The sequence below is a fragment of the Camelina sativa genome, chromosome 12 (genome assembly GCF_030686135.1).
Source record: "Camelina sativa cultivar CO46 ecotype springtype chromosome 12, ASM3068613v1".
NCBI classification, from domain to species: domain Eukaryota; kingdom Viridiplantae; phylum Streptophyta; class Magnoliopsida; order Brassicales; family Brassicaceae; genus Camelina; species Camelina sativa.
This window is the reverse complement of record NC_141891.1, coordinates 16,733,093-16,759,181: the sequence shown is the minus strand read 5'-3', so window position 1 is coordinate 16,759,181 and position 26,089 is coordinate 16,733,093. Positions and strand designations below refer to the sequence as shown.

The 26,089-nt window shown below is 38.8% G+C and overlaps 6 protein-coding genes across 13 annotated transcripts; 1 reads left to right on the top strand and 5 right to left on the bottom strand.

Moving 5' to 3' along the window:
* Window positions 1-5,648: 5,648 nt before the first annotated feature.
* On the bottom strand, window positions 5,649-9,646 carry LOC104731995 (phytochrome D-like). 2 transcript variants are annotated; one of them, XM_087479399.1, is made up of 4 exons: window positions 7,683-9,646; window positions 6,791-7,598; window positions 6,408-6,698; window positions 5,649-6,137 (listed from the first exon to the last, which is right to left on the bottom strand). In XM_087479399.1, exons 2-4 carry the CDS (start codon window positions 6,814-6,816, stop codon window positions 5,921-5,923), a joined length of 534 nt encoding a protein of 177 aa, XP_087335525.1. In that variant the 5' UTR covers window positions 6,817-7,598; window positions 7,683-9,646; the 3' UTR covers window positions 5,649-5,920. The 2 variants fall into 2 exon arrangements, with proteins under 2 accessions (XP_087335525.1, XP_087335526.1); XM_087479400.1 differs by having other exon boundaries at window positions 6,791-7,589; window positions 7,683-7,821.
* LOC147930625 (phytochrome D-like) lies at window positions 7,683-10,124 on the bottom strand. The gene is made up of 2 exons (XM_087479401.1): window positions 8,327-10,124; window positions 7,683-8,246 (listed from the first exon to the last, which is right to left on the bottom strand). The coding sequence occupies exons 1-2, from the start codon at window positions 9,500-9,502 to the stop codon at window positions 8,004-8,006; spliced, it is 1,419 nt and encodes a 472-aa protein (XP_087335527.1). The 5' UTR covers window positions 9,503-10,124; the 3' UTR covers window positions 7,683-8,003.
* Window positions 9,896-14,505, top strand: LOC109127961 (uncharacterized). The gene is made up of 2 exons (XM_087476957.1): window positions 9,896-14,337; window positions 14,422-14,505. Exons 1-2 carry the CDS (start codon window positions 13,318-13,320, stop codon window positions 14,503-14,505), a joined length of 1,104 nt encoding a protein of 367 aa, XP_087333083.1. The 5' UTR covers window positions 9,896-13,317.
* Window positions 14,506-16,292: 1,787 nt separating this feature from the next.
* Window positions 16,293-19,926, bottom strand: LOC104731997 (uncharacterized). Of its 6 annotated transcripts, none has more exons than XM_087476745.1 (7): window positions 18,410-18,876; window positions 18,174-18,272; window positions 17,910-18,095; window positions 17,680-17,833; window positions 17,357-17,589; window positions 17,190-17,271; window positions 16,293-17,099 (listed from the first exon to the last, which is right to left on the bottom strand). In XM_087476745.1, the coding sequence occupies exons 4-7, from the start codon at window positions 17,806-17,808 to the stop codon at window positions 16,776-16,778; spliced, it is 768 nt and encodes a 255-aa protein (XP_087332871.1). In that variant the 5' UTR covers window positions 17,809-17,833; window positions 17,910-18,095; window positions 18,174-18,272; window positions 18,410-18,876; the 3' UTR covers window positions 16,293-16,775. The 6 variants fall into 6 exon arrangements, with proteins under 6 accessions (XP_087332871.1, XP_087332870.1, XP_010449826.2 ...); XM_087476744.1 differs by having other exon boundaries at window positions 17,680-17,825; XM_087476742.1 differs by lacking the exons at window positions 16,293-17,099; window positions 17,190-17,271; window positions 17,357-17,589 and adding an exon at window positions 19,506-19,926 and having other exon boundaries at window positions 17,680-17,825; window positions 18,410-18,533; window positions 18,613-18,666; window positions 18,744-19,424.
* A 353-nt stretch (window positions 19,927-20,279) lies between these two features.
* LOC104731998 (uncharacterized) lies at window positions 20,280-23,120 on the bottom strand. 2 transcript variants are annotated; one of them, XM_087476746.1, is made up of 15 exons: window positions 22,799-23,120; window positions 22,652-22,717; window positions 22,442-22,463; window positions 22,263-22,325; window positions 22,111-22,173; window positions 21,952-21,996; window positions 21,771-21,842; window positions 21,612-21,656; window positions 21,431-21,502; window positions 21,272-21,316; window positions 21,091-21,162; window positions 20,932-20,976; window positions 20,751-20,822; window positions 20,592-20,636; window positions 20,280-20,482 (listed from the first exon to the last, which is right to left on the bottom strand). In XM_087476746.1, exons 2-15 carry the CDS (start codon window positions 22,698-22,700, stop codon window positions 20,281-20,283), a joined length of 912 nt encoding a protein of 303 aa, XP_087332872.1. In that variant the 5' UTR covers window positions 22,701-22,717; window positions 22,799-23,120; the 3' UTR covers window position 20,280. The 2 variants fall into 2 exon arrangements, with proteins under 2 accessions (XP_087332872.1, XP_087332873.1); XM_087476747.1 differs by lacking the exons at window positions 21,431-21,502; window positions 21,612-21,656; window positions 21,771-21,842; window positions 21,952-21,996.
* Window positions 23,121-23,371: 251 nt separating this feature from the next.
* On the bottom strand, window positions 23,372-25,814 carry LOC104731994 (ubiquitin-conjugating enzyme E2 32). Its single transcript, XM_010451517.3, has 5 exons — window positions 25,559-25,814; window positions 25,131-25,262; window positions 24,957-25,041; window positions 24,631-24,794; window positions 23,372-24,079 (listed from the first exon to the last, which is right to left on the bottom strand). Exons 1-5 carry the CDS (start codon window positions 25,667-25,669, stop codon window positions 23,648-23,650), a joined length of 924 nt encoding a protein of 307 aa, XP_010449819.1. The 5' UTR covers window positions 25,670-25,814; the 3' UTR covers window positions 23,372-23,647.
* Between the last annotated feature and the right edge of the window lie 275 nt (window positions 25,815-26,089).

The window sequence follows — 26,089 nt, the reverse complement described above, 5'->3', positions numbered from 1 at the left end:
TATATATATATATATATCATTTTCTTTAATCATAACAAAAATTGCATGCGTAGCTAGAGTATTTTTTACCGCCGACTAAGTCAGTAGTCCAAAGATAGAGTCACTAGTCATAAGTTATAACACGTAATATAGACTATGTATACCTTGATTAATGTCGTTTTGACGTATTCCTACGCAGGATTTTCAATTGTGTATTTATAATCAAGCTTACTAAAACTCAAAAATGTTTCACCGTACCAATCTTATATGTATTATATATACAGGAATTTCTTAGTTTAAAAATAAATATATACACGAATTTTAACATAAGGCCATATACATAATACGTATCTATTAAATATATTCATTTATGTTTCTATATACTTATAAGAGTTAAGATACAATATTAAACTACGAATTTATGTTTCTATATACAAAGTTATTTGATCAAACACACAGAAAATGCGAAGGTCTTTAAATTATGAGACATACATTCTTTTTTTTTTGAAAAAGGGTTTGCTAAATAATTTGTTAAACAATCCAAACATGAACTAATGTTATACATGGATGAAACTACGAATTTAGAACAAAACGGATTACAACGTTTTAACTAAAAAGACAGTACTCAAGATTTCAAATTTAGTTTTTTTTTTTCTTTCTTTTAAATGTTATCATCGATGCTTAATTTTCGATTTTTTCTATGATGTATCATGTATGAGTTGTAAAAAACAAATTAAAAGGGTATCTCATTGTTAAAAAAAAAAAAGACAAATTAACGAGAATTTCAACATGGTTTAAAAAAGAGTAGGGTAAGGCAGGTGATGAAATTAATTGAGATTCCTCTTTTTTTTTCCCGCGTCCCAACTACTTTACCATTTGGTTTATAAAAACATTTGATCTTTTATCCTAATCATGCAGTTTATATTCATCCACAAATCGTTATCAATAAATATGATCTGCCGACAAATTTAATATATTTGACTTAAAGGTTTGTTATCGTGTGTCGAGATTTAAGTTGCGCTTTACATATATAAATATATATATTCTTCTATTGAAATGAAGATTTTACCTTTCAAAATATATATATTCTTATATTAACATTTTACAGAGAAGATCAATGCTCTGGTAATATCATAAAAAGAATGCTGATCATATTGAGAATGTTTTACACGAATAACTATAAAATCTAAGTGTGTTTAAACTTTTAAACGAAATAAATAGTTTCATTCGATGAAAATATATTTGATGTGTCTAGGAATAATTTGATGAAAATATATCAATGTGTCTTTGTCTTGAATGCACCTACAAAAAGTAAGTTTGCGCACTAGCCTGCCTTAACACACCACCACCAAAACATGTATGTAGATAGGTATGACTATATGAGCAATGATCATCGACCTCGATTTGTCATTTTCTTATTCGGTTGTGTATCTCTCTCTTCTAATGGACCGATACACAAGACTACCTTATAACGAAGATATAGGAGACTACTTCAAATGTTTTTTTCTTGAGAAACATGAATGGCACATGTCGAGTTGTGCTAGGCCTACAAGAATAAAAGTTAACAAGAAAAATAAGTTAGTTTTCACCACAAAATTATTATTAAAAAAAAAAATTATTGTCTAAACGTCAACTAAAACATACGTTAAATTATTTTAGAAATGTCTCATAACTCTCTATAGTGAATGCCCATTACCAATAAGTTTACTTGTTAGTTAGTTACTACTTACTACTAGTGATTTCAAAAGTGATGTAGCCTGTCTTGGAGAAATGTTTGTTAGGGAATAAATGTTTACATATGCATGTTTCAGACGAGTTATGGTGCAATGTCCAGGAATTTAAACCATTTGTTGCCCTCTTCCATTTGGGATCTTCCTTAAACTTTGCGAGATGAATATGAAGGTTTCTTGGACCACCGTACCAGATTATATGTATTAATTTAATTCTCATCTTCTTCTTTTTTTCTTGCTATGAAGACGGTCCAATTAATAAGTCCATGCGTAAGTTTCATGCATAACTTACATAGCACGTATATAAGTCATTTGGGAAAGACGCAGGTGTACTAGATCGAGTACTTCACGACAAACTACGGCAATCTCAAAGTTTAGTTTATATAACCGAGAACGGGCCGGTAAGCACATATGAAGATCGTTCTTATTATGATAAAAAAATGCTACAATTATTTTGAAATTTATGTCTCAAATTAATATATGTAGACTTCCGAAGTTTTTAAGTCAATATATCGGTTGGCCGATTAATCAAGGACAATCGACGTTATCAAAAAAAAAAAAACCAATCAAGAACGATCAATATAGAACTGAAATAGTGAAATTATATAGTCGATCATCTTTGTTTTTCTCGATCAGCCATCGAGTAGTGTTCTCTTTTTCTTTTTCATTTTTTTTTCAGTAAATTTCTAGTCTATATACATATATATATATTATATTAATCTATATACGTATCTTTTTAATATAATTTTTCTGAATATGGATATTTATGTTTATTTTTATAAGGACTTACACAAAATGTATATCAGAATTTTGACTTTTTTAGGTACACTATGCTTAAATTTGAGACATCTAAAATATTAAATTATCAATTTTTTCATTAATTTGATGAACATGTTAGAAAAATATGTCACTATATTGCTCTAAATTTAAAATATTATATACATAATGTTTAAAAAGTATTATTTGTTTATTATATTCTTCTTAGTTTAAGATATATTGCTAGGTTTAGTTATAATTTTTAATCCTTGTAATAAAAAGCTAGATAGAAAATAAAAAATCAATGTTTGTCCAAAAAAAAAAAAAGAATAAAAAATCAATTTGATTTTTTATATAGAACTAGATTATGATCCACAGTATACCGTGGGATAAGTTTTTTTTGAGTATTAATATTTTTGTTAATGTACTATTTTAATACTAATTTTGCTAAAATACTATTTTGTTAGTTATAGTGAATTAGTATATAATCTGTGGTATAGCGCACAACAATTTTTGTTTAATACAATTCTAATTAAATCATTTCGATTCGACATTTTTTATATTGGTATTGTTAAAATAGTAAAATGAGGATTCGACATATTTTATATTGGTGCTGTTAAAATAGTAAAATGATAATTTAACCCGTATTGAAATATCATAATGATAGTTTATTTTTAGTATTATCAGTTCAATCTTGTAGTGTCATATAACTCGTCATGTAATATAACTCGTTTATGTTATTTTGAAATTTTAATATATTTAAATATTCATAATTTTAAACTTTTTACTAAGTTTAGATATATCAGTTCTAAATTATAACCTTCTTAAAATTTTATAATTTACTATATACGGAAAATTTACTATATATGTATGTTGAACACACACTTTTTATATTAATTGAGTAACATATATTTGTTTAAAAAAATTCAAATCACAATATATGCAGGAAAATTCACATTTTTATTAACTTTATGTATTACTAGATTAGGACCTGCACGGTGTGCGGGTTTTTAAACTATTTAATAAAATTAAAAAATTTTAAAATTAAAAAATACGTTTTTGTAAGTGAAATATATTTTCCGCAAATAAATAGATAAATACCTTTAGTTAGAGAGAAGTTTTTAATATAATACACTAATTTTTATTTTTATATTTTAAAATTATTATTACAATTCTTACAATAACCTAAAGATAAATTATCGACCACAAATTTTTTTTTTTGAAACATTGACCATTAAAAGTATTATTATTGTCAAATTTCAAAAACGTTCAACAACTTATTCATAAAATATTTTACATGCAATCAACCCGTTAAAGCATTATCTTATTAGCATCTACGTACAATTTTGCTCTATGGTTTACTTCTAATAATATGTTCTTACACTCGAAAATATTTTGTTATAATAATACGCTCTTTATCACCACCTATAAAATGTATCTGTGAACAAATTAAACCAATTTTTGTCTGTTTACTTTCACTTTGACGTAGTTTCTTTTCACCACTAAAATTGGTATTGGCAGTTTGTTTAACCCCTAAAATTGTTTACTCAAAAATATTTTGGATGAAAAATGTGAAAAAATATCTACATGATTGCAATGAGTTTATGACCAACCCAATAAATTTAAGAAATTAAAGACAGTTAAAAAAAACAAAATTATACACAATGGTATAGGAGTCTTAGATAGTTTATAGATATAAAATATAAACTCAAATAAAAATTCTAAAAATAGTACAGCATAAGAAATTTAAAATATTTATTTAAAAAGGAATAATTAAATAGAGTTCTTACATATCTTTAACTGAAAAAAAAAATAAACTCAAAATAATATAGAAAATTTTAGTTTAAAATATCACGAATTTTTAATAAGAAATTCAAATTTAACTAAATAATTTAACTAAAATCTAAAAATACTACAACATAATTAAATTAAAATATTAAAAAAGGAATAAACAAATATTGATAGTACGTAGATTCGTCATCCAAAATTGTGTAAGACAAACAGAATAAAGTTCTTACCATCATCTAAGTTGCGAAGTTGTAATTTGGGAACCTTGTATTTTGGTAAACTATGTTAGACAATAAAAAATAATGAAAATTTTGAAATAACATGATGTCTATTATTCATAGATGTGAAAATAGTCATATAGGTGAAAGTAGTTGAAGATATATGTTTAGCATTATATAAATATTGTATTTACACATTTGATTTAGTTTATCTATCCATATATGAAGCGTAGTTAAATCCAGCCTTTATGAGGTTCATCTGAAAGTGTCTTTTCGATTGTAGCAATCTGATCATCACTCATGATATCATGTTTTCTTTTGCTAGCAAGGTTTTCTCATATCTCATGGTTTGTATTTGTCTATTTGTTGTTCATGATTTTCTAGCGTACTTAAGGTTTTGATTTGATATGGATACCATTTAACATATGCTCTATTTCTTTACGGTGATAGGTAAATATTTACTTTTTACTTTTGGATTAGTTTTTTTTGGTTTGATAAATAATTTTTTAACTTTTTTAGCGATTAACTTAACATGTGTCAAATCTAAAATTGTTAATTTAAAACATGTCGCGATCATGTTATTCTAGCGTACTTAAGGTTTTGATTTAATATTGGGTACCTCTTAATACACATCTTTATATAATAAAACATATGTTCTATTTCCTTAGGATGATAGGTAAATATTTCCTTTTTGCTTTTGGATTAGTTTTTTTTTTTTGGTAAATATTTTTTTAACTTTTTTTTCTAGCGATTAGCTTAACATGTGTCAAAATCTAAAATCGTTAGCTTAACACATGTCGCGATCATGTTAAGCAGTAATCTGGACACGTGTCACCATCTTATCGATACAATTGACATGTGTCACGATTTAGTTAATGAGGCGCGATCATGTTAAGAAGTAATCTAGACACGTGTTGACATTTTATCAATATAATTGACATGTGTGACGATGAGTAATATTGACATCAAGCTTTATATAATAAGATTACGACACAAAACGGTTCAGTTACAACCAAAACCGTAAGCTTGGAATTTGATAAAACAGAGCTACAAAATACAGAACGAAGTACCTAAGGCTAATAAGTTCGCTCAAACTTTTTTTTTTTGTAATTATAAGTTCGCTCAAACTTGAACTCTGCATATAGTACTTTGGACATTAAATGAACGTACACAATAATTTTCTTGGCAAATTTTGCTAATTAACAGAGATCTGCACAAATTTGATATCTCTGACGCTCAAATGTTATCTGTATAAATCAAAAAACAGTCTTCCATTTCTATATTACATTATTATGATCAAAAGAGCTCCCATCACATTCTATAAGTAAGACTATAACAATATATACGGTGTACGAAAACTATAACTCCTCTTACGTTTTTCCGGCCGCAAAACCTCACCATTCCTTCTAAACCTACCTGGAACAGAGTCAAAACTTTCACCGCCAATCACTAAGAAGGCATCATCATCATCAGACAAACCGGGAGTTCGATAACGATTAGGAAATAAGAGCGTTCGAATTCCCTTATATACTGAACCTCTCCGTTCATCAGCTTAAGAATCTTTCTGCAAACGCTTAGCCCTAATCCTTCTGGACTTGTCCATCGGCTACTATGGAACATGTCTTGCACTTTCTCTGGCGGTATACCTTCCCCTGCACACGCCATTCTAACATACATTGACAAAATGAGTCAGAGTGTTTGTTGTTTGCTAATCAATCCTTGATAAGGCTTTAAAACTTGACAACGCTCTCGGTCAAAACTGCGTTTTTAGTTTATCCGAGTCACAAGCTTCTTAATGCGGGATAGCAAGCAAAAACTGAAATTTATCCGCAGTAGTCACATATATGAAAAAGAAATATCATCCAATGGATGGTTATAGCTATGTATTCGATCTTTGATCTCAGACAAAGAGTCATAAGAGGAATGATGAAGGTACCTGAACTCTAATCGTATAGCAGAGAACCCGTCAGCCATTTGTTTAAGATTCGGGCGTAGATGGAATTCCACTGAGCCTTCCATGGGTGCATAACGGACCATACTTAGCAGACATTCTGCCAGAACCTGTTGGATCCTTATATTGTCACCGTAGACAGCCATGGATTTGATCTCCTTGGGAATGTTACGGATGAGCTGAAGATTTCTCTCTCTCACCACCAACATGACTTGGCTTACCACTGCATCAATGACGCTGCCAATGAGGAACTCTGTTCTCTCTAGAACAAATGAACTGATGAGCAAAAATAGAGGTTGTTTGTTCAGTAGTGTGATGAAGCTTTACAGAACAATTAAGTGTTTATCAAGACGAATTAAAACTCTCACCCATCTTCAATGCTTTTGACGTCCATGTCTCCCACAATCTTTGAAATCTGCTTCTCGCATGAAACACTTGATTCAAAAAGCTGCTTCTAATCTTCGTTTAAATATGTGGCTTCCAGCAATGAGTTTGTGTAACGCAATCCGCTCAATGGATTCTTTATAACATGAAAAATATAAGCCAACTCTTTCCTCCTCGAGACGCATTCGCTCTCCTGTCTCCTTTGGAATTTTAGAGCTTGCTGTAGCTCGGGACTTGGTATCTGCAAGAAACAGAAAGCCCCAGTGACTTGACCATCTGAGCTGACCCGTTTGTTCAAAGTCAGGAGAGCCTGAATGAAATTCCCTTTGCGGTCAAAAAACGGGAATGGGAATTTATCTGTTTCTTGGCCACCGATCCCATTATGCAAAACGATCATAAACTTAGTTAACGCATCAGGACCCTTTAGTTTGCAACAGCTCCCAAACACTTCCCTAACAAGCAATTTTCCTATCACTTCGCTGCGAGGCCAGCCTGTGAGCTTTTCCATTGCGGTGTTCCACTCAAGGCAGCATATATTCTCATCTGCTGCAAAGATTGGAGGGATCAAAGGGTTCGGGCTATGGATGATGGCCTTGTAGTCGCCTTGTATGTTGATGAACTTGTCCATAACAATTTTATGACCAGTTACATCTTGTCCAACAAAGCAGACCCCAACGATGTTGTTTGAGTAGTCCTTGCTTGAGCATGAGTTGACAACCACAAACACCGCTTTCCCTTGCAGCTCAGGACTAAAAGTTCTTAGCTTGACTTCCACATTCTTGCCTTCATCCCCTGCATAATTGAAAGCGCAGGACATTATAAGAATTTTCATGTTAGAGCCCTGCACAGATTGGAAGTCTTAAGAACTGCATAAACCTTTTAGAGCACAAGAAAGAAGCCTATCAACTGTTTCTTCGTACTCGTTGTATATTAAATTCCGAACAAGAGACTTTCCCATAGCTTCTTCAACAGAGAGACCGGTCAGCTCAGCGATCTTGTCGTTCCACCCATTGATGCAGCCGTCGATATCCACAGCAAATACAGGGACAGTCGCAGTCTCAATCAGCCTAACCATCTCTCTCGCTACTGCACCAATCTCCTGCATCCCTTGCTCTGCCGTATCATCTTTATGTTGCTGAACCGCCCCAGCTGCAGTAGCTTTAGAGTCCATTGCTTCGGAGTCTTTGAAAGAGTCTCTTAGAATAAGCTGGAGCGAGTGAATGGCGTCCATTTCAGCAGTTTCCCATGGCTGACATCGGCTCTTAACAACTTCGAGAAAAGCCTGGAACGAAGAACGTGGATGCATCCGCTGGCCATCATCTTTGTCCTCAGGATGGTGCTTAGCCCCTCCCCATTTGATTTCTTTCTCGGTATGAGACCGAAACTAGAAAAGAAAGTCCCTTTTTGTGATATACGCGACTGCCATACCACACACAGCATCTCCCAAAGCAGCTGCCCCAAAATAACCCGCATCGCTTAAACTATCTGTGCTTAAACCCGGTTGAATCAGAATGGTTAGCAAGCAACCACTTCACAATATCATTTATCTGAGCCTCAGTCGGAGCCACACCCAATGGATAATACCTCCCTTGGTAAAGAAATGCCGCGCCATTACATTTTACTAAATCCATGATACTAGGCCTCTGCATAACAATCCCCGCTGGTGAATCACGCAGTAGCATATCGCATAACAGCGTCTGCATTCTCAGAATGCGTTTTTCAGACACCTGCAAAGCTAACTGCAACTCCATGTTTAGCTGTAAGCCAAAGGCCTGCATAAGAAACTCGCAAGCGTACCTCAGAGGAAAAGGTATGGAACAAGCCGATGTGTGATGGCAAACCACTAAACCCCAAAGCCTCATCGAGTGTCTTCCGCTACTACTAACACCGTCTTCTTCGTTTCCATTTATTATAACCGCCATAGCTAACGACGCAATAGAGCCCATGTTAGCCATGTATTGAGCATGACAGCCATGAGGAGCTCGTAAAGTCGAACCCACCAAGCAAATAGGCTGCGTCAGCCTATCATCTTGGACCACACGAACCGGTGACGCATGGCAATCTACAATCATCCTAACACGGTTCTGCTTGAACAAGAACCGAGATGCCTGAGGAATATCTGTAGCAGGATAATGCAGACCAATGTGAGGTTCTAAATTATTCCGTTTACTCTCCGCAACTACTTCCCAATGTTCATCTTCATGAAACTTGCACACCATAACACGGTCATAGCCAGTAAGATCTCTAACGCTTTCCACAACAGTGTCACATAAAAGCTTGATGTCTCCACCAGGCAACGATTGTAAATGAGAAATCGCACGGACTGCGAGTTTCTGCGATTGGACTGCACCAGCGATTGAAAGCGCCGGGTCCTCGGTTCGAGCTGGCTCTAAATCAATCAAAATCCCAACATCAACCCTGTGGAGAATTGCGTAGAAAGGTTTACCAGTGTTCTTAGAGTGAATCCAAACTGGATTCAGTAACGTGATTTCTCGAGCCACGAACGCGCGTTCGAGGAGAACGTTAAGAACCTCCGATTTGTCATCGATGCTCGGAACAGATTGAGACATGAGCCCTAGCATTTCCCGCGCATTTTCGCTGTAACCAATGATTGTGAAGGTGGATTCATCGACGGCGATCAAGCAACCAAAAGGCTGGATAAAGCCACCGCGCTGGATCCGCGAGAGATAAGCCATAATCTGCTGCTCCTGTACGGAAGAATCGTACGGCGTCGTTTTAAGGGACTGAGAGTAGTCGAACGATTTGCTGGATTCTCCTGATTGCTCGAAGACGGCGTGGAGTCTAGCGTCGACAGTGAACTGTTGAATAGCTTTGCTAACGGACTCCGTTCCGCCGCCGTGGCTTTGCGGCTTATGATTATGTGACCTAATGGCTCTGCTTGTCGAAGACTAAGCTTGTTCTCTGCTTGTGTGACGGCTACTACAATTGACGCGATGGCCTGACGAAGCTGCTTCTCCGCCGTTGATTTTGCTACCGCCTCCGGAGACCATTTTTCTCAGTTAATTTCGTAGAATTACAATGAGAGACGAAGAAGATCGTCGTTAATCATCGGACTCAGAACCTGGAAAGAGCAATTTTGCGGAATTATACTTTAAAACTGAAACTGATACTCTGATAAGATTATGATAAGGATATTGAGAAGCTTGAAATTATCACTGTCTATAGCTTAACGTCGAAGTTTCTTTCTCAAACTGAGAAAAACAGAAACCAATTTGAAATTTTTCTTTGGGCACTCTCAAAGCCAATTAAAACGAAGAAGAAGAGGCAGTGAGGTGAAAGGTTAAAGAAGATGATGGTGTCGTTTTCTTTGCTGATTTGACTCCTTTACTTATTATAATTTTCTTTTTAAAAACCCCAAAACTTGTTTTATTATCAAATTAACCCAGACTACGGTTACATTTCGGCGTGATTTTGAACTCTCGGTGTCTGTGTTTTAAGAGGGACCAAGATCACGTGGGTTTTTCTGGAATATCCCGGCTAGTGGGGGCGCACGAGGGACTACTAGAGGAGGAGATCGATATATGTGGGCAGTGGGCCTATGGTTGTGACTTGTGAGAGTTCCCAAGGGTGGTGTATCTAATATCAAATCAAGTTCTGCTCAATCTATCTATACTTTTGTAGTGGGATAGGATTAAAAATCTTCTAATAATAGTATCATCATTGTAGGTGTTTTTTGGAAAAAAAATATCTGCGAATCAAAAGGTGAAAAACGAATTTACCAAAGTTTTTACAAAGAATTCCCCCAGTGGACAATTTACCAAAAGTTTAACGTGGACCAAACAGATACCGAGTATTTGAGTTACAATGGCTGATAATTAAGGTTTCTTTATCCTCTCAGAGTTGAAGTATGAAGAAGTGTTCCATACTTTCTTGCATCACGAAAGCTCTACCAACGTGGCCTTATATTGCATCACTAACATTTCTCATTGGTCAAGTTTCTTTTTGGGATTTTTATCAGGAATGCCATTTTTTCCAAAAAATTTATCACTAATGCCACTTTTGTTTTTTCTTATGAGAACTGCCATTTTCGGTAATGATGGAGAGTTGTAAGAAGACTAAAATAGCCCTACTCTATTATCTATAAAACGAACGCGGGAGAATTCAAAGAGGAAGTAAAATTTGAAGGGTTTGAGGTCATTAATAACGATGGGACTGGCATTAATGGCAGCGGCTTTGGTCCATTGGTTGTTTAAGGGGCTAAAGAAATCATTAATTAGTTGTAGTTAATGAAGCAAAAGGTTAGAGATAAGAGTAAACAGATCTGAAGAAAGAGAGTGGCGACGAGCATGAAGAATTAATTCTGGTCGGAGAATCGGAGGTAAGACTTCACATTTAATATGGGTTCAGACAATGAAACATGTTTTTTCACATTTATTTTGGTCTATTGGTAGAGAATGTTGTTGGTGGGAGAGAATGTAGTTGTGAGTATTAAATGTGCTAAATGTTGATGCAGATGGACGGGAGAGTGTGTCTGCTTGTGGGTGAGTGGACATGTTCAGACATGGGGGTGTGGAAGTTTGTTGTCCGTCGCGGGCAAATGGCTAGATTTTTGTCTATCGGAAGATGGACAACGTTTGCAGAGGTGAATGAGAAGATAGTAGAGCTGTTGGGGGTAAAACCTGAGGAAAGCAATATAGAGCTAAGCTTCTGGCACCCAGGAGAAACAGTTGCCTTCACACAAGGGAAGATGCTCCCTGTTTCAGTTGAGAGTGAAGTTGAGTTTGAGCAGTTTAAAGCAAAGAATGAAGAGGGTGGGGGGCTGTATTTGTACGTTTCGATCAACAAAAAGAAGGTGATATCAGCAGAGGGAGGACAAAGCATGTTGTCTATCGGAGAACAGAACAATAGGGGTAATGGTGATGAAGATGGACATCTCGAAATGTCTATTATGTGTGGACAGAAATCTGGGCAGTACATGTTGGCTGCAGGAGCTAAAGAAAATGTGGCCATCGGTGGTAGACAAAACACTGAAACAGACGAGATGTCCATTTTGGCGGAGAAAAACGATATGGCGGGGGGTGGAATTATGAGTCTAGCTAATGAAGCTGCCAATTTGGATGAGGAGTCGGACGAAGTTTTCTTAGAGTATCTGAGGAATGTTGAAGAAGTCCACCGGCTGCAAATGGTCCACAAGGAAAGGGATAACGGGTGCCAAAATGATGGAAGCTTAGGTGAGAAGAATGTGAAGAGGAAAGGGTTGGGAGATGATGGGAACCCTGGTAAAAGAATGAAGGTGAGTTCGATTACATCAGGTGATAAGGGAGAGGTTTCTGCCGGAAATGGGACATTGGATACTCAAAGGGGAAACCCGTATGGAGGACAAAACCATAGAGAAGAGGGTGAGGGTAGAACCGAGATGGAAGAGGATGATGATGTTGGAGCCACATCAGGGGGAAGGTGTGACGATGAGCCTGATTATAATTTTGACGAGTGGACTGAACGGATTAATAGAGATTACCCGCCTGATTGGGATCCTTTCAAGGGAAGGGTAGAGAGGCCAATGGAACCCATAGGTTTTGGACTTGGCATAGAGCTAGACGATCAGGTAGGAAATGAAAACGTTGTTGGTGATGATGGCCGCGGGCTAGCGGTAGTGCCATACAATCCATCACTACTTGAGGATGCACCACCAGTGCGAGACAACGTGACAGATCAGTCGGTGGGAGCCATTGGCAGAGTAGCCGATGGAATGGATGAAGGGTTGTTCGTGTTTGAGGGAGGAAACGAGCAGATGACATGTATGGGTAGTAACAGAGCAGTTATAAGAGAAGACGATCCTCATCTTATCAATGATGCTCCTCCCGTGCATGACAATGTTCGAGGAGGTCCGAACGAAGAAAGGAACATGGATTTGAAAATGGCAACCGATGCATTATATGTTGGACGTATATTTGCAAACAAAAAAGAGATGCATAGAATGCTGTCCCTTTATGCGATGACCAGGCTTTTTAGTTTTCGAATCAGCAAGTCAGATCCAGGAAGAGTTATTGCAACTTGCGTAGACAAGAACTGAGGCTGGAGAATATATGCAACAACCCACGCAAATTCTCAAAACTTGGAGATCAAGACATTGACGTTGAAGCATACTTGTGATGTGGGTGCTAGGGCAAAGTATGGAGAGAAAGCTACTGCTAGAATATTTGCAGATCTACTGAAGGCAAAATTCGCAAATGGCAAGAAGGGACCACGAACGTGCGAGCTACCTGATATTTGTTTGGCTGAATACCACGTTACAATATCGTACACAAAGGCATGGAATGCTAAAGAGTTGGCAATGGCATCAGCGCGAGGGAACGAGGAGGAGAGTTATCGGTTCCTGTCAACATATTTACACCTATTGAAGTCAACTAACCCAGGGACCATGACTGCCATGCACACAACGGTGGACAAAAAAGGCAAAGCTTTGTTCAAGTACCTATTTTTTGCATTGGGAGCTTCCATTGCGGGATATTAATATTTGAGGAAGGTCATTGTAATTGATGGCACAACAATGAAAGGGAAGTATAAAGGGTGCTTGGTTGCAGCCAGTGGACAAGATGGAAATATGCAAATTTTTCCCTTGGCATTTGGTGTAGTTGATGGGGAAAATGAAGGAGGATGGGTGTGGTTCTTTGAGAATCTAAAAAAGTTTATTCCAGATGAAGAAGCCCTAGTTTTTGTCTTTGACAAACATGCGTCAATATATGCAGCGTTAGGTAAAGTCTATCCAATGGCCCAACATGGTGCATGTTCTGTCCATCTATTTAGAAACGTTAAGCACAATTTCCATTGTGAAGGGTTGGCTACTGTGGTATCTAAAGCTGCGAGGGCATACACCGTAGGAGATTTCCGGTATTGGTGGAGAGAAATAGAAAACCGAAAACCAGCTTGCGCAACTTATCTCACAGAAATTGGTCTGCCACACTGGACACTGTCTCACTTCCCCAGAGATCGTTACAACATAATGAGTAGCAACATCTCAGAGTCGTTGAATGCGGCGATGCAAACTGCTGTTGATTACCCTATTGTGTCGATGGTCGAGTTTATCCGGGCAATGTTGATGAGGTGGTTTTACTGCCGGAGGACAATGGTAAATAAAACAAAAACAAGATGCACACCGGAAATAGAAGAAATCCTGATAGACCACCTGAAAGATGCTGTGGACTGTCGTGTTATATCAGCGAGTCAGTGGATTTATCAAGTTAACGATGGACGAGGTATTGTTTTTACAGTGGACTTAGAGAAAAAAACTTGCACTTGTCGAGTGTTTGATGTATTGAAGTTGCCATGTTGTCATGCTTTGGCTGCCAGAGGAGTGTTTCAAATCGATATCTATTCGCTGGTTGATGAATGCTACTTTGTTGGTCCGTGGAGGAAAAAGTACGCAGAAGTCATAATGCTCGTGCCAAAAGAAAGGGACAACGACATCCCAGCGGCCGTACGAGAAGAGGCTGCTGATCCACCTAGAACAAAACGCGCGGGTGGAAGGCCAAAGAAGAAAAGGATACCTTCCCAGGGGGAAAAGCATAAAGTAAGTTTGTAGGCGTTGTTAGATTGATATGTCTATGTGTTTGAATGTATTAGTGAGCTAATTGGTGTATTTTTTCCTAATTAGCGGAAGAAGCGAAAGACACCTGCCAAGTGTGGAAGATGCTTCGGGGTGGGTCATAACAGGAAAACATGTTCTCAGCTAATATGAAGAAAAAAGTGGGAAGTTACTGTGTCTTTTGGAGTTGGCTGACCATAAACATTGGTGGACATTGAAAGGCCTTTATGTCTACAGATGGTAGACATTAAAGATGATTGGTCTTTCTGTGTGTTTTTCGGATATAATGTCTTAGTGTAATCGGATATCATGTCTTAGACAGTAAACATGATTGATCTTTTTGTGTGTTTTTCGGACATGTAAGAAATGAGGATCCCAATTACCTCCATGGATGTAAAATACATTGTAGTGTAATCGTTGTCTTTTGTAAAATATGGAGAACTACATTTGTGTTCAATGAAGTATCTAACATGTTGGTAGACAAAAATGGCAATATGTCCATCAAGCCTATATTGTGCATATTGTCCCTCAGTAAAGTTCGTAGAAATTGGGAAATGAGTGCATATATGACCAAGCATAACAGATAGATATGGAACAGAAAAGTACATTGGGTCTGTAAAGAAGAGATCTAATGAAACAACCAAACAAGAGACAAATAACACTGATGGTAGACATAAAACATGCTGATAGACACGGTAGGTGGACAAAAGCTTGTGAGTACATAAGGTGCCTAATCAAAAGGAGATAGACAACATAAAAAGTTTACTACAAAGCAAAAGGAGATAGACAACATGAAAAGTCTACTAAAAAGCAAAAGGAGATAGACAACATGAAACATCTAGTACAACCAGGGAGGAAACTCCAGCAGAATACATAAATGTCATAAATAAATCACCCTCTGTAGTTGTTGATGGACATGCCGATTGCCAGGAGAAAAGCAACAAGGACGAGTACAGTAGACAAAATAACAGCAAGCTCCAACTTTTGGTTTTTGGGGGGTGGTTGAGGGGGTTGGAATCCCTCAACAAATGCCCGGAAATCAGTATAGCCAGTGCCTAGCTCTGTGACCATCTCATGAAGGCTATTGATTTGTTCATCGTGGGCGTGAACACTCTTAAGCACAGTACGAGGGTCACATTGTTCCCCTTCTTTGGTATAGGTGAGGTAACGGATCATCCGGTCATCATTTTCTGAAAACCTGGCATTGATGTCGTGTATCTCCTCCATAATGGCTTTATCCCACATCTTGCTGAAGTGATGCCCTCCAGTCTATTAGAAATAAAGGATGATGTTTGTTAGGGTAGCAAAGTATTGTAAAGGCATGATACAATAAGAGATGTTACAATGAAACATGTGTAGACGAAAATGGGAACATGATACAAAAGAAAGGGACTTACTCCACTTCTCTTACACTCGTAGTAGATACGCCCAATGTCAGACTCTTCGGATCTGGTACCAATTTTGAGATGACTACCACAAATGCACTTCCGAGGGAGGCCGTATGTTGGGTCTCCATAACGACGAGAAAAAATAGAAGATGCGGAAGAAGCAGAAGCATCGGAAGGAAGAGGCGTGCCGTAGGCAGGCTCATTGGGAGTGTATGCGGATGAAGAAGATGGTTAAGAGTAGCTATACTGGCCCATTATGTGGATAATAATAAAGGCCCATTATGTGGATAATAATAAAGAAGGCAGATGTGGTGGAATATATGGGTAAGAGATCCTATTAGTCTTTAGGTGTATAATGACCTAATAGGCGGTATTGGTGGCCCACTGTAGTTTTTATCCTTTGACTTAAGAGCTGTTGACAGTGTTTGCTCTGCCATCACGGTACAGAGACATGATTGATTGGCTCCCACTGTAGAAAATGTGGTATAACTGACAAGGTAGGAGTGTTTTAAGGTCTGTAGACTTTTAAACCACTTGTGTAGATAAAGCAAGGGCAGACAATTGTCTAATTAGATTGAAATACAGTCCACTCTTCTAACCGTTGTTTAAATAACAAAATGTAGTAGGGACCAAAAAACATAAGAAGTTCTAGGGAAACATAAGAAGTTCTAAGGAAGTACATAACCGTTTGAGACAAATTCTAGGGAAAACATAAGAAGTTCAATTATTTAGTGAGACAACAAATTCTTGGTAAACATCAACAGCGTAGGACATACGGAGTTTGTCCACCAAGTCCTCTGTTAGTCCATCAGGTATTACTTTTTGCGGATGGAGCTCGATAAACTTAACCGCCAGAGGACCACAGTCGCCGGTCCTGTCATTATGGTAAACATTCTCCAGTCTTTGAAAGCTAAACACGTTAGGCAGAGGGCAGTCAACTGATGCAGGATCTACGAACTTCTTAATGATCAGTGGCAGGAGGTCCATTACAGGTCTCATAAGACGGGGAACCTTCTTGGGGGAGTTGTGGACAATTTACGGATCAAGGATCAAGACGTGAGCCGTCCTCAAGCGAATAACAAGTGCAACCCAGTGCCGTTTTCCCCAATTCATAGGTAAATAAACAGTATCTACGTCGGTGTACCATGTAAGGTTAGAGTTACGGTTGTAGACATTACCTCTGACGTAGTTCTTAATAATGTTGTTCCAGGAAAAAGTTGTTTTCTTCTTCGATGCCTGATAACGCTGTAACTCGGTGGTTAGCATGTGAGAGAACCAGGTGTCAAGGATAACTATCCTGTTTTGGCGCAACGTATCCCCATAACGCCTCCACAGAAGGCTTAACATCGCTTCCATGTGCTGCAAAACAAAGGTGGACAAAGCTTCAACAAATGCATTCTTAGTAACATTAGACTTGTGTGGCTCTGTAAGACAGTAGTATGCACTTACCGGAGTATCCACCCAGTGTTGTGGCGTGTAAATCTCGCTAAAGAAAGTCTTCTTCACAGGGATGCCATCAATAATGTACTCCCTGAGAAATAAGTCAATTACACAAAGCTAGTGTTGGTAAGATATAACCAGAGGAAAAAAAAGATAGAGAATCATTAGAAACAGACTTTTTACGGTACGCTTTTAGCTGTGCGATAAACCTTCTCTCCAGTGAACGGCTTACAGCTTTCAGAGGCATGAAACTATCGTCTTCGGAGCTCTCTGAAGCTGGTTGCTTAGAGTGAGAAGTCGAACACTGACCATAGCGCCTAGGGGCTGTCCTCGTTCTTTTCCTTGGAAGTGGAGTTTGACATTTATCGGCGGTGGGATTACGCCGCTTCCTATTAGCTTTGTCGGGGACCTGCAAAAATGTCCTTTGCTGTAAGTAAGCAAGCAACAAGGATGGCTGAGACATGAGGGGAAATCTTAATGGACAAGTTAAGAATCATACCTCCATCCGTGGTCCACCTTCAGTTTCACCTGCAGACAGAACCGATGCCTCTCCTACAACGACTTCATCATCATTCACATGCTCCTTAAGTGATACATTGGTACCCGCATCACCAGAATTGTCACTCATGGTTTCCAATTGGGATCCTGATGGACTTCGAGGCTGTCATTAACATATGGTGGACATAATTCTATTAAGATGGACATAAGTCTATTAGAGAGGAAGCATACCTCTACTACAACGGTGTCAGAAAATTCTGAATCACCTTCCAGATGACCTTCATCAGGGACCCCTGCCTCCCCTACGACATCGTCAGCATCATTCTCCTTCACAGGTGGTGATACAGTAGTGGCTTCATCCCCTGATTGGTCTCGATCACTCATGATCTCCTTTTGGGATTCTGAAGGACTACCAGCCTGAAATAACGGATGGACAAGAGTTTATGACGGTGGACAACATTATAAAGGAATGTCTATCGGGGTCACTTTGATTACCTTATTAACCGAAGTTATTTGTGTAGCCTCTGTTGCCTCATCCCCTGATTGGTCTCGATTACTCATGCTCTCCATTTTGGACTCTGATGGACTACCAGCCTGTAATACCAGATCGACAAGATTAACAGTTGATGGACAATCGAAATAGCTACTAGTCTACCGGGTCTATTTGATGGACTACCAGACTGAGACACAAGATCGACATCTACAGAACTGTTGATGGACAACGAAAATACCTATTCAATTCTGGTCCATTTTATTACCGGATTGACTGAGCTTATGTGGAGGGTTTGTTGCAGTATCGGGTTGGGTGCATATTACCATCCTCTCTACATCTTCTTCACTTGCTGAGCCCAATCCCTGTCCAACAAAGTTAAGAGAAGTAATATAAACTTTGTCCACCAATATTTATTGTCTATCAGGATGACTTCTTTCTTACCACGTCGCCTTCTTCCCGACCAGAAGATCTGCTTCGACAATCTTCGTTGTCATGCTGAGTTGAGCAAAGTGTGAGAGTTAGGTAGTAATTATAGATCTCTAGTAATTACAAAGTGTGAGAGTTAATTGTACCTCATCCGAAGAAGAGTCGGCAGTATCAGCATTATCTTTAGGGTGGACATTGTCCATACATCCATCTTTGAAGGACTTGTTTATACTGTTAACTACATTTGCGATGTTAAGGCCGTAGTTTTCCCATGAAGATTGGTTGAACTTTTGTGCAGTATCTGGATGGGACATGGGTGGTGAATTCGGGCAAACACCCTTGGACTTCAAAGATCTGATAACTCGGTCATAAATCTCGTCTTGCAGTAGACTCCTCTCAACATCCCACAACCGCTTCATTTTTGCTGTATGCTCTTTGTTTCTCCGATCGACCTCACGCAGAAGTTGTTGAACAGTTAAAGAATCAATAGGGTAGTCGTCGACAGGATCTTCAATAGGGTAGTCGTCGACAGGATCTTCTTCTTGGACGAAGGCAGGGGCTTTCCCTTTGCCTCTTTTTTTGTTTCTACGAATTGGTACACTGACCTTGGTTTTAGGAAGGTCAGCCGTAGTCCTGTTCACTCCCATAGATGCAGGTATAAGGGGAAGCTGTGCCATTCCACCTGGCCAAACATCAGGCGTAAAAACGTGTCCGTCTTCAATCTTCTTCAACATGTAACCAACGCGCTCATCATCGACCTCGTCAACCCAGGAACAAGAAAGAGGGTCTATTGGAACGTCGGAGGGCAGTAAAAAGTGGACACGGAGCTGTCGACAAGATATATAATGAGATGATGTAACAGAAGTAACAATGGACATGTAATAAATGTGTGGGACATGTAAACTTACATTTTTGTCACTCTCTATTTGTATAATGTTGGCATTGTGGTAGGACATCAATTTTGTGAGGTGTTTAACACATCGGTCTGTGAAAGTGAGTTCAGCGTCAGTTTCAGGAAGATGGGTCTCCAGCAAGGGGATGGCCTTTAGGAAGAACAGTTGGAAAGCGAGTGTGAAGCCATGTGTTGCTGTATGGGATCCCATCAACTTTTTACATAAAACGTCAGGAGTCCGTTTAAACATACCAACATTAACCGTCTCAATAGTCCGTTCAAAAGATCTCCTCCCCCAAGGGTAGTTAACAAATGCGTCCAAGTCCTTCAACATCTCTGCTACGTCCTTGCTTGCCCTAACCTTTGAGGAGTCGCAGACAAGTATACCCTCAACAATTACAATGAGGGCAAGCCGTAGTCGACGTTTCCCATCCATTCTATCAGCTTTAGGCAATTATTTTTCCCGCTTCAACATCAGAACAATATCCCGAATGGAATAGGACTCTTTCGGACCAAGCAGAGTGTACCAGTAAGGTTGTTCCCCTTCGGCTGGAGTTTCCAACATTTTGGTCTGTAATTGTGAAGGATAAGGACTACAGTTGAGGCCTGTTATGAGTCCGAACTCTCGGAGGGAGAACCGCACCGGATGACCGCCAAACACAAATCACATCTCGTGAAGCTTCCGTGCTACAAGCGTACGACAGAGAAGCTGGTGGACAAGCTTACCAGAGAGGGAGCTTTTGCGGACCGGCAGTTGAAATAGAGGACCAAAGGAAGATGCTTTCAGCCACTCAAACTCCACAGTACCATCCAAAACTTTGACAATATCCATCAGATACTCTGGCTTTGAGTATGAGTTTATTACGGCCTCTTGCAGGATACCGGTTAGTAGCGAATAACCTATGAGGGAGTAAGGAGGCGTCAATAACCTGACTGGGTTCCTCCGGAACCTGGTCCACCGAGGGCATGACATTCCTAGAGTCTAGCTCGGACCTGCAATGGAGAGGAGGTTGTAACTTTGTCCACCATGAAACCAACATGAAGACAAGATTGACAATGTATAGCAATAAAAGACCATGGAAACCAATGTGTGGACATCTACCTTTCGTTATGGCTTTGGTCCACCGGAGAGAGACCTTGAGCGGAACTGCAATTGAGAGGAAGTTTAAAAGTTGTCCACCATAAAAGCAACATTAAAGTAGACATGATTGACAATGGAATCCGATAGATCCCAACATGTCACGAAGAGATGGACATATACCTTGGGTTTTGTCTTTGGTCCACCGAAGGCTGGTCCACCGAGGGCATGACATTCCTAGAGTCTAGCTCGGACCTGCAATGGAGAGGAGGTTGTAACTTTGTCCACCATGAAACCAACATGAAGACAAGATTGACAATGTATAGCAATAAAAGACCATGGAAACCAATGTGTGGACATCTACCTTTCGTTATGGCTTTGGTCCACCGGAGAGAGACCTTGAGCGGAACTGCAATTGAGAGGAAGTTTAAAAGTTGTCCACCATAAAAGCAACATTAAAGTAGACATGATTGACAATGGAATCCGATAGATCCCAACATGTCACGAAGAGATGGACATATACCTTGGGTTTTGTCTTTGGTCCACCGAAGGCTGGTCCACCGAGGGCATGACATTCCTAGAGTCTAGCTCGGACCTGCAATGGAGAGGAGGTTGTAACTTTGTCCACCATGAAACCAACATGAAGACAAGATTGACAATGTATAGCAATAAAAGACCATGGAAACCAATGTGTGGACATCTACCTTTCGTTATGGCTTTGGTCCACCGGAGAGAGACCTTGAGCGGAACTGCAATTGAGAGGAAGTTTAAAAGTTGTCCACCATAAAAGCAACATTAAAGTAGACATGATTGACAATGGAATCCGATAGATCCCAACATGTCACGAAGAGATGGACATATACCTTGGGTTTTGTCTTTGGTCCACCGAAGGCTGGTCCACCGAGGGCATGACATTCCTAGAGTCTAGCTCGGACCTGCAATGGAGAGGAGGTTGTAACTTTGTCCACCATGAAACCAACATGAAGACAAGATTGACAATGTATAGCAATAAAAGACCATGGAAACCAATGTGTGGACATCTACCTTTCGTTATGGCTTTGGTCCACCGGAGAGAGACCTTGAGCGGAACTGCAATTGAGAGGAAGTTTAAAAGTTGTCCACCATAAAAGCAACATTAAAGTAGACATGATTGACAATGGAATCCGATAGATCCCAACATGTCACGAAGAGATGGACATATACCTTGGGTTTTGTCTTTGGTCCACCGAAGGCTGGTCCACCGAGGGCATGACATTCCTAGAGTCTAGCTCGGACCTGCAATGGAGAGGAGGTTGTAACTTTGTCCACCATGAAACCAACATGAAGACAAGATTGACAATGTATAGCAATAAAAGACCATGGAAACCAATGTGTGGACATCTACCTTTCGTTATGGCTTTGGTCCACCGGAGAGAGACCTTGAGCGGAACTGCAATTGAGAGGAAGTTTAAAAGTTGTCCACCATAAAAGCAACATTAAAGTAGACATGATTGACAATGGAATCCGATAGATCCCAACATGTCACGAAGAGATGGACATATACCTTGGGTTTTTTCTTTGGTCCACCGAAGGCAAATCATGCCCAGAATCTGCGTTGTCAGCAAAACTGCAATGAGGTTCAGTTAGTTTTCAGTACTTGAAAAATAGAAGTTGCAAACATCCAAACGAAGAAACTACAATTGAATAGACATATACCTGGGCATCTGCAAGTTGTCCACTGGATGGACAACATTATCAACGTCTCCAGCGGCACCTGACCTGCAAAAGAATAGAAGTTGGTATGTTGTTTGTCCTTTTACCATATATATAGACGTCGTTTGATGGACATAAACCTAAGGTCCACCAAAGACAACTCATCGTAATTGAGGACAAACCTGATTTTTCCGTTATTGTCCACTGAAGGATACGCCATGCACGATGAAAAGAATGTGGGGTTACCATTGATAGATTAACTTGAATTGGTGGACAATTATATAAATAATGTAAGAAATCGGGTGGACAACAGATCTGTTGTCTACCCTTATAAGGAACCACATAACGCACATCAAAACAGACGGATTCTACTTCTTAGAAAACCGATTTACCTTTCTCCAGGGGCGGCGGACAAAAATTCATCCGAAACAACGGGCTCATCTAACTCCAACTCGCCACTGAAACTAAGTAAACTTAGGGTAAACAAACAGTAAGAAATGAGACTTTTCAAAAACGAAAAAATGGAGTAAAAAACGTACCAAACGCCGGCGGTGGGCACAGGGGAAGTATTAGCCGAGGGTTCACCTCTAACAGCGGGTGGGAGCAACGCCGGGGGATTATCCCGTAGAAGGGAATTGATGAAGAAATTCATCAGAAGTCGACGCTAAAGGCGGCGAGGAACGGTGACGGCGGATTTCTTCTGAAAAGCTGTAAAGTCTCTCGGTTGGCTTTCTATTTTGTGAGAAGAGAGAGAGAAGGAATAATGAAGAAATTTTGTTCAAGTAATCTCTGGGTAATCCGTTGCGTAGACCGATGAAGTAATAAAAGCCCTGCCACTTTATGTCATTTCGGTTCAAAATATTTATGTTTTAATAATTTTCAGAGTAAAAATCGTTTAAGAGTTGCGACCGATGGATGAGGATAAAAGGGTCTTTTTTTTATCCCTTTGTGGCAGGCGGAAAAATGTTACGACGAAACTGGCATTGGAGCGAACAATTGTCACTGTTCATGGCAGGATTAACAGTTTTCCCTTTCTTTTTTACTTTACAAGTATGCAGCCGCAATAATGTGGAATCTCAGTTAGGGATAGATCTAGGTGTAGACGCAAAGCATTATAAATGTTTGTGCTACGTATCCATGATTTGTTTCTGTACTTTACAAATATAAAACAAGTTTTGAGTTTGTGACGTGAAGTAGCTTTGGAAACGGGTCCAATGCGTTTACATGACACATTCATCTAACACGAGTTATCAACACATGATCAAAATACCTTAACATAAGTACATAACTAATTAATTACTTATTTCCCCATTTCACAGTCGTATAAACTCTTCCACTTTTGTTGCTTTCTTTTTGGGACCATATCTCCCAGTTTGGGAATTCAGCGTTTACGACTCGTCCATAAACACAGCGCCATGACCACTCGATCTAACGAATTTCTTCAGCAGGAGAACAACAATCGCAATCGTGAGTCCAACCGCCGCCCACGTGAACAACCTGTCATCACCCGGTTTTTGAGCTGTCCTGACAACGGATGTACGTCGCTCCTGCTGCCTGACCAAGCCGCTTCCTCCACTATCTCCCTCTGCAACCTCTACTACTGCTGCATTCGCTCCTGGAAAAACCGTCTGAGCTGCCTCTTCAGCGATTTGACCAACTACTCTCTCTTCAGCCACTGTATCAAATTCTGATATAACCGTTGCAGCGTCCTGCGGCTCGGTCTGGGACTGATTGTCTGAATCAGCCAAAGGCGTTTTGTTACATTCCTGAGGATTAGGTTTGGGAGCAGTCGGTGTCTTGCTGAGCATATATTGATGAATCTGCGTATATCAATCAAGAGGACAAGATCAAATAATGTTATGACATGATTCTAAACAAGCCATATTTAACCGTGTCAAAAAGTGTAAACAAGTAAGTCAATATTTTAAAATCAAATGAGATTGTTAAAATTCGTTTTGGTTGATAATAATAATTCCAGCAATTGTGTCTTTTCAAGTTACTAACTTTCAAAAGATTCATGTAATATGTTCATTTTGCTTCAAGATCAACAATAGTTATTGCAGCATCTTAGGATCAACATCTAACAAAGTTCTAATGAGAAATGGCATCACATTGCATTCTAAACACATCATAAGTAATCAAAACCCAATTAGGATGAATAATCTGCAGAGCAATTTGTCGCTTAAGCTGATCAAAGGCTCTCCATGTCGTTTATTAAAAAGAAAGTATATCCACATATCCAATTTATTGGTTCAATAATCAAAAGCATTCTAAATATGTAGCCAGAATCACATTTCTCTATCTGAATAATGTGCCTAGTAAATCAAAAGTTCAAACATTGCTCTACAAGCAGGGTGATCTATTGGAGTACCTCATCAATTATTTTTTGACGCTCAGGAGAACCATATTTGGGTGGTGTCTCGCGTGACTTAGTGGCAAGTGAACGTCTCTCCTCCTTTGGATAATCTACTGAGCCTAGAGCTCCATTAGGGTTTGAAGGCATGAAGGCAATGAGAGCCACCAAAGCAGTCCGAACTACAAATAAACAAGAACAAAATCATGATCGAAGTTGCTAGAGATAAAATGCTTTTTAACTGTTCAATTCGGTGTTAGTTAAAATGTTTTAGTTCAGTCTTTCATAACAAGTTCGGATATTGATAGTTGAAGAAGGTCAACTTTAAAAGTTTGTGACATTACCACTCCATGATGGTTGCCAATGCTCAGGATGGTAATCAGAAATGCTCAAGCAAATCTTGGTATTGGTTTCAAAACGACCACTAGGCTGAAAACAAGAGGACAAAGAAAGATTCAATAGAGAGAGGTATAGTCTTCTTTGAAGAACAGAAGCGAGAGAAAAAAAAGAATTCTTACGGTCAATAACATGAATGAAGGAGGTTTGAAAGGATAGTCTGAAGGCAACTGAATCCTCCCATGGTAAATCCCACCTTCAAATTCAGTATCACTAGGACCTCGGATCGCAAATTGCCACTCAAATATATTCTCCTGAAGTTTGAACAGCACAAGATTGAACAATAACATTACAAAACAACCATTGATAAAGCATACCAAAAATTTTCAAATTCCAATCTGAAAGGCTAATGATTGAATAGAGGAAACAATATATGGAGCTAATCAATACGAAACGCATAAATTCAAATCGGGCCACATAAACTCTGAATTAACCTTAATTCAAATGGAAACATGGATACTACTACAGAGATAATAAAATTTTGTGAGATTCAAATATGGAGATAAGAGAAGGAGGAAATGAGAGGAAGGTGTTTCGAAATATGTTGTACCTCGAGGGGAAGAGACATGAAATCATCAGAAGGATTCGCTTGCATCTCCTTAACCTCTTGCAAAATCCTCTTCACCGCCGGATTCTTCCGGTTAAATCTCTCATCCGCCATTGTTTATCGCCGACCTCCTCACCTGGGAAGAAAAAAAAAATCTAAACCACCGCCAAATGTTCGCTAAGGTGGAAATGTCAACAGAAATAAGTTAACTACCCAATTTAGGAATTAATGAAAGTAGAAGACTAGTAGTCTAGTAGTTATACATTTCACCACGTCATCGTCCTTCAAGATTGATTGATTACGTGACAACCGTTGATTGGCGTTTGCTTCATTTAGATGACGAAAAGATAATAATAATATGTATCAAATTGCCACGTCAACAGAATACAGAGTCGCAAATAGTATTTAACGGGCCTTAATCCAGAAACACATCACGCCCATTAAGTTATTAAAAATTCTCAAATAAATGAAAATAAAATTAATCATGATGATGTTAATGATAATGTATCGATGAGGAGATGAGGAGAAATGATA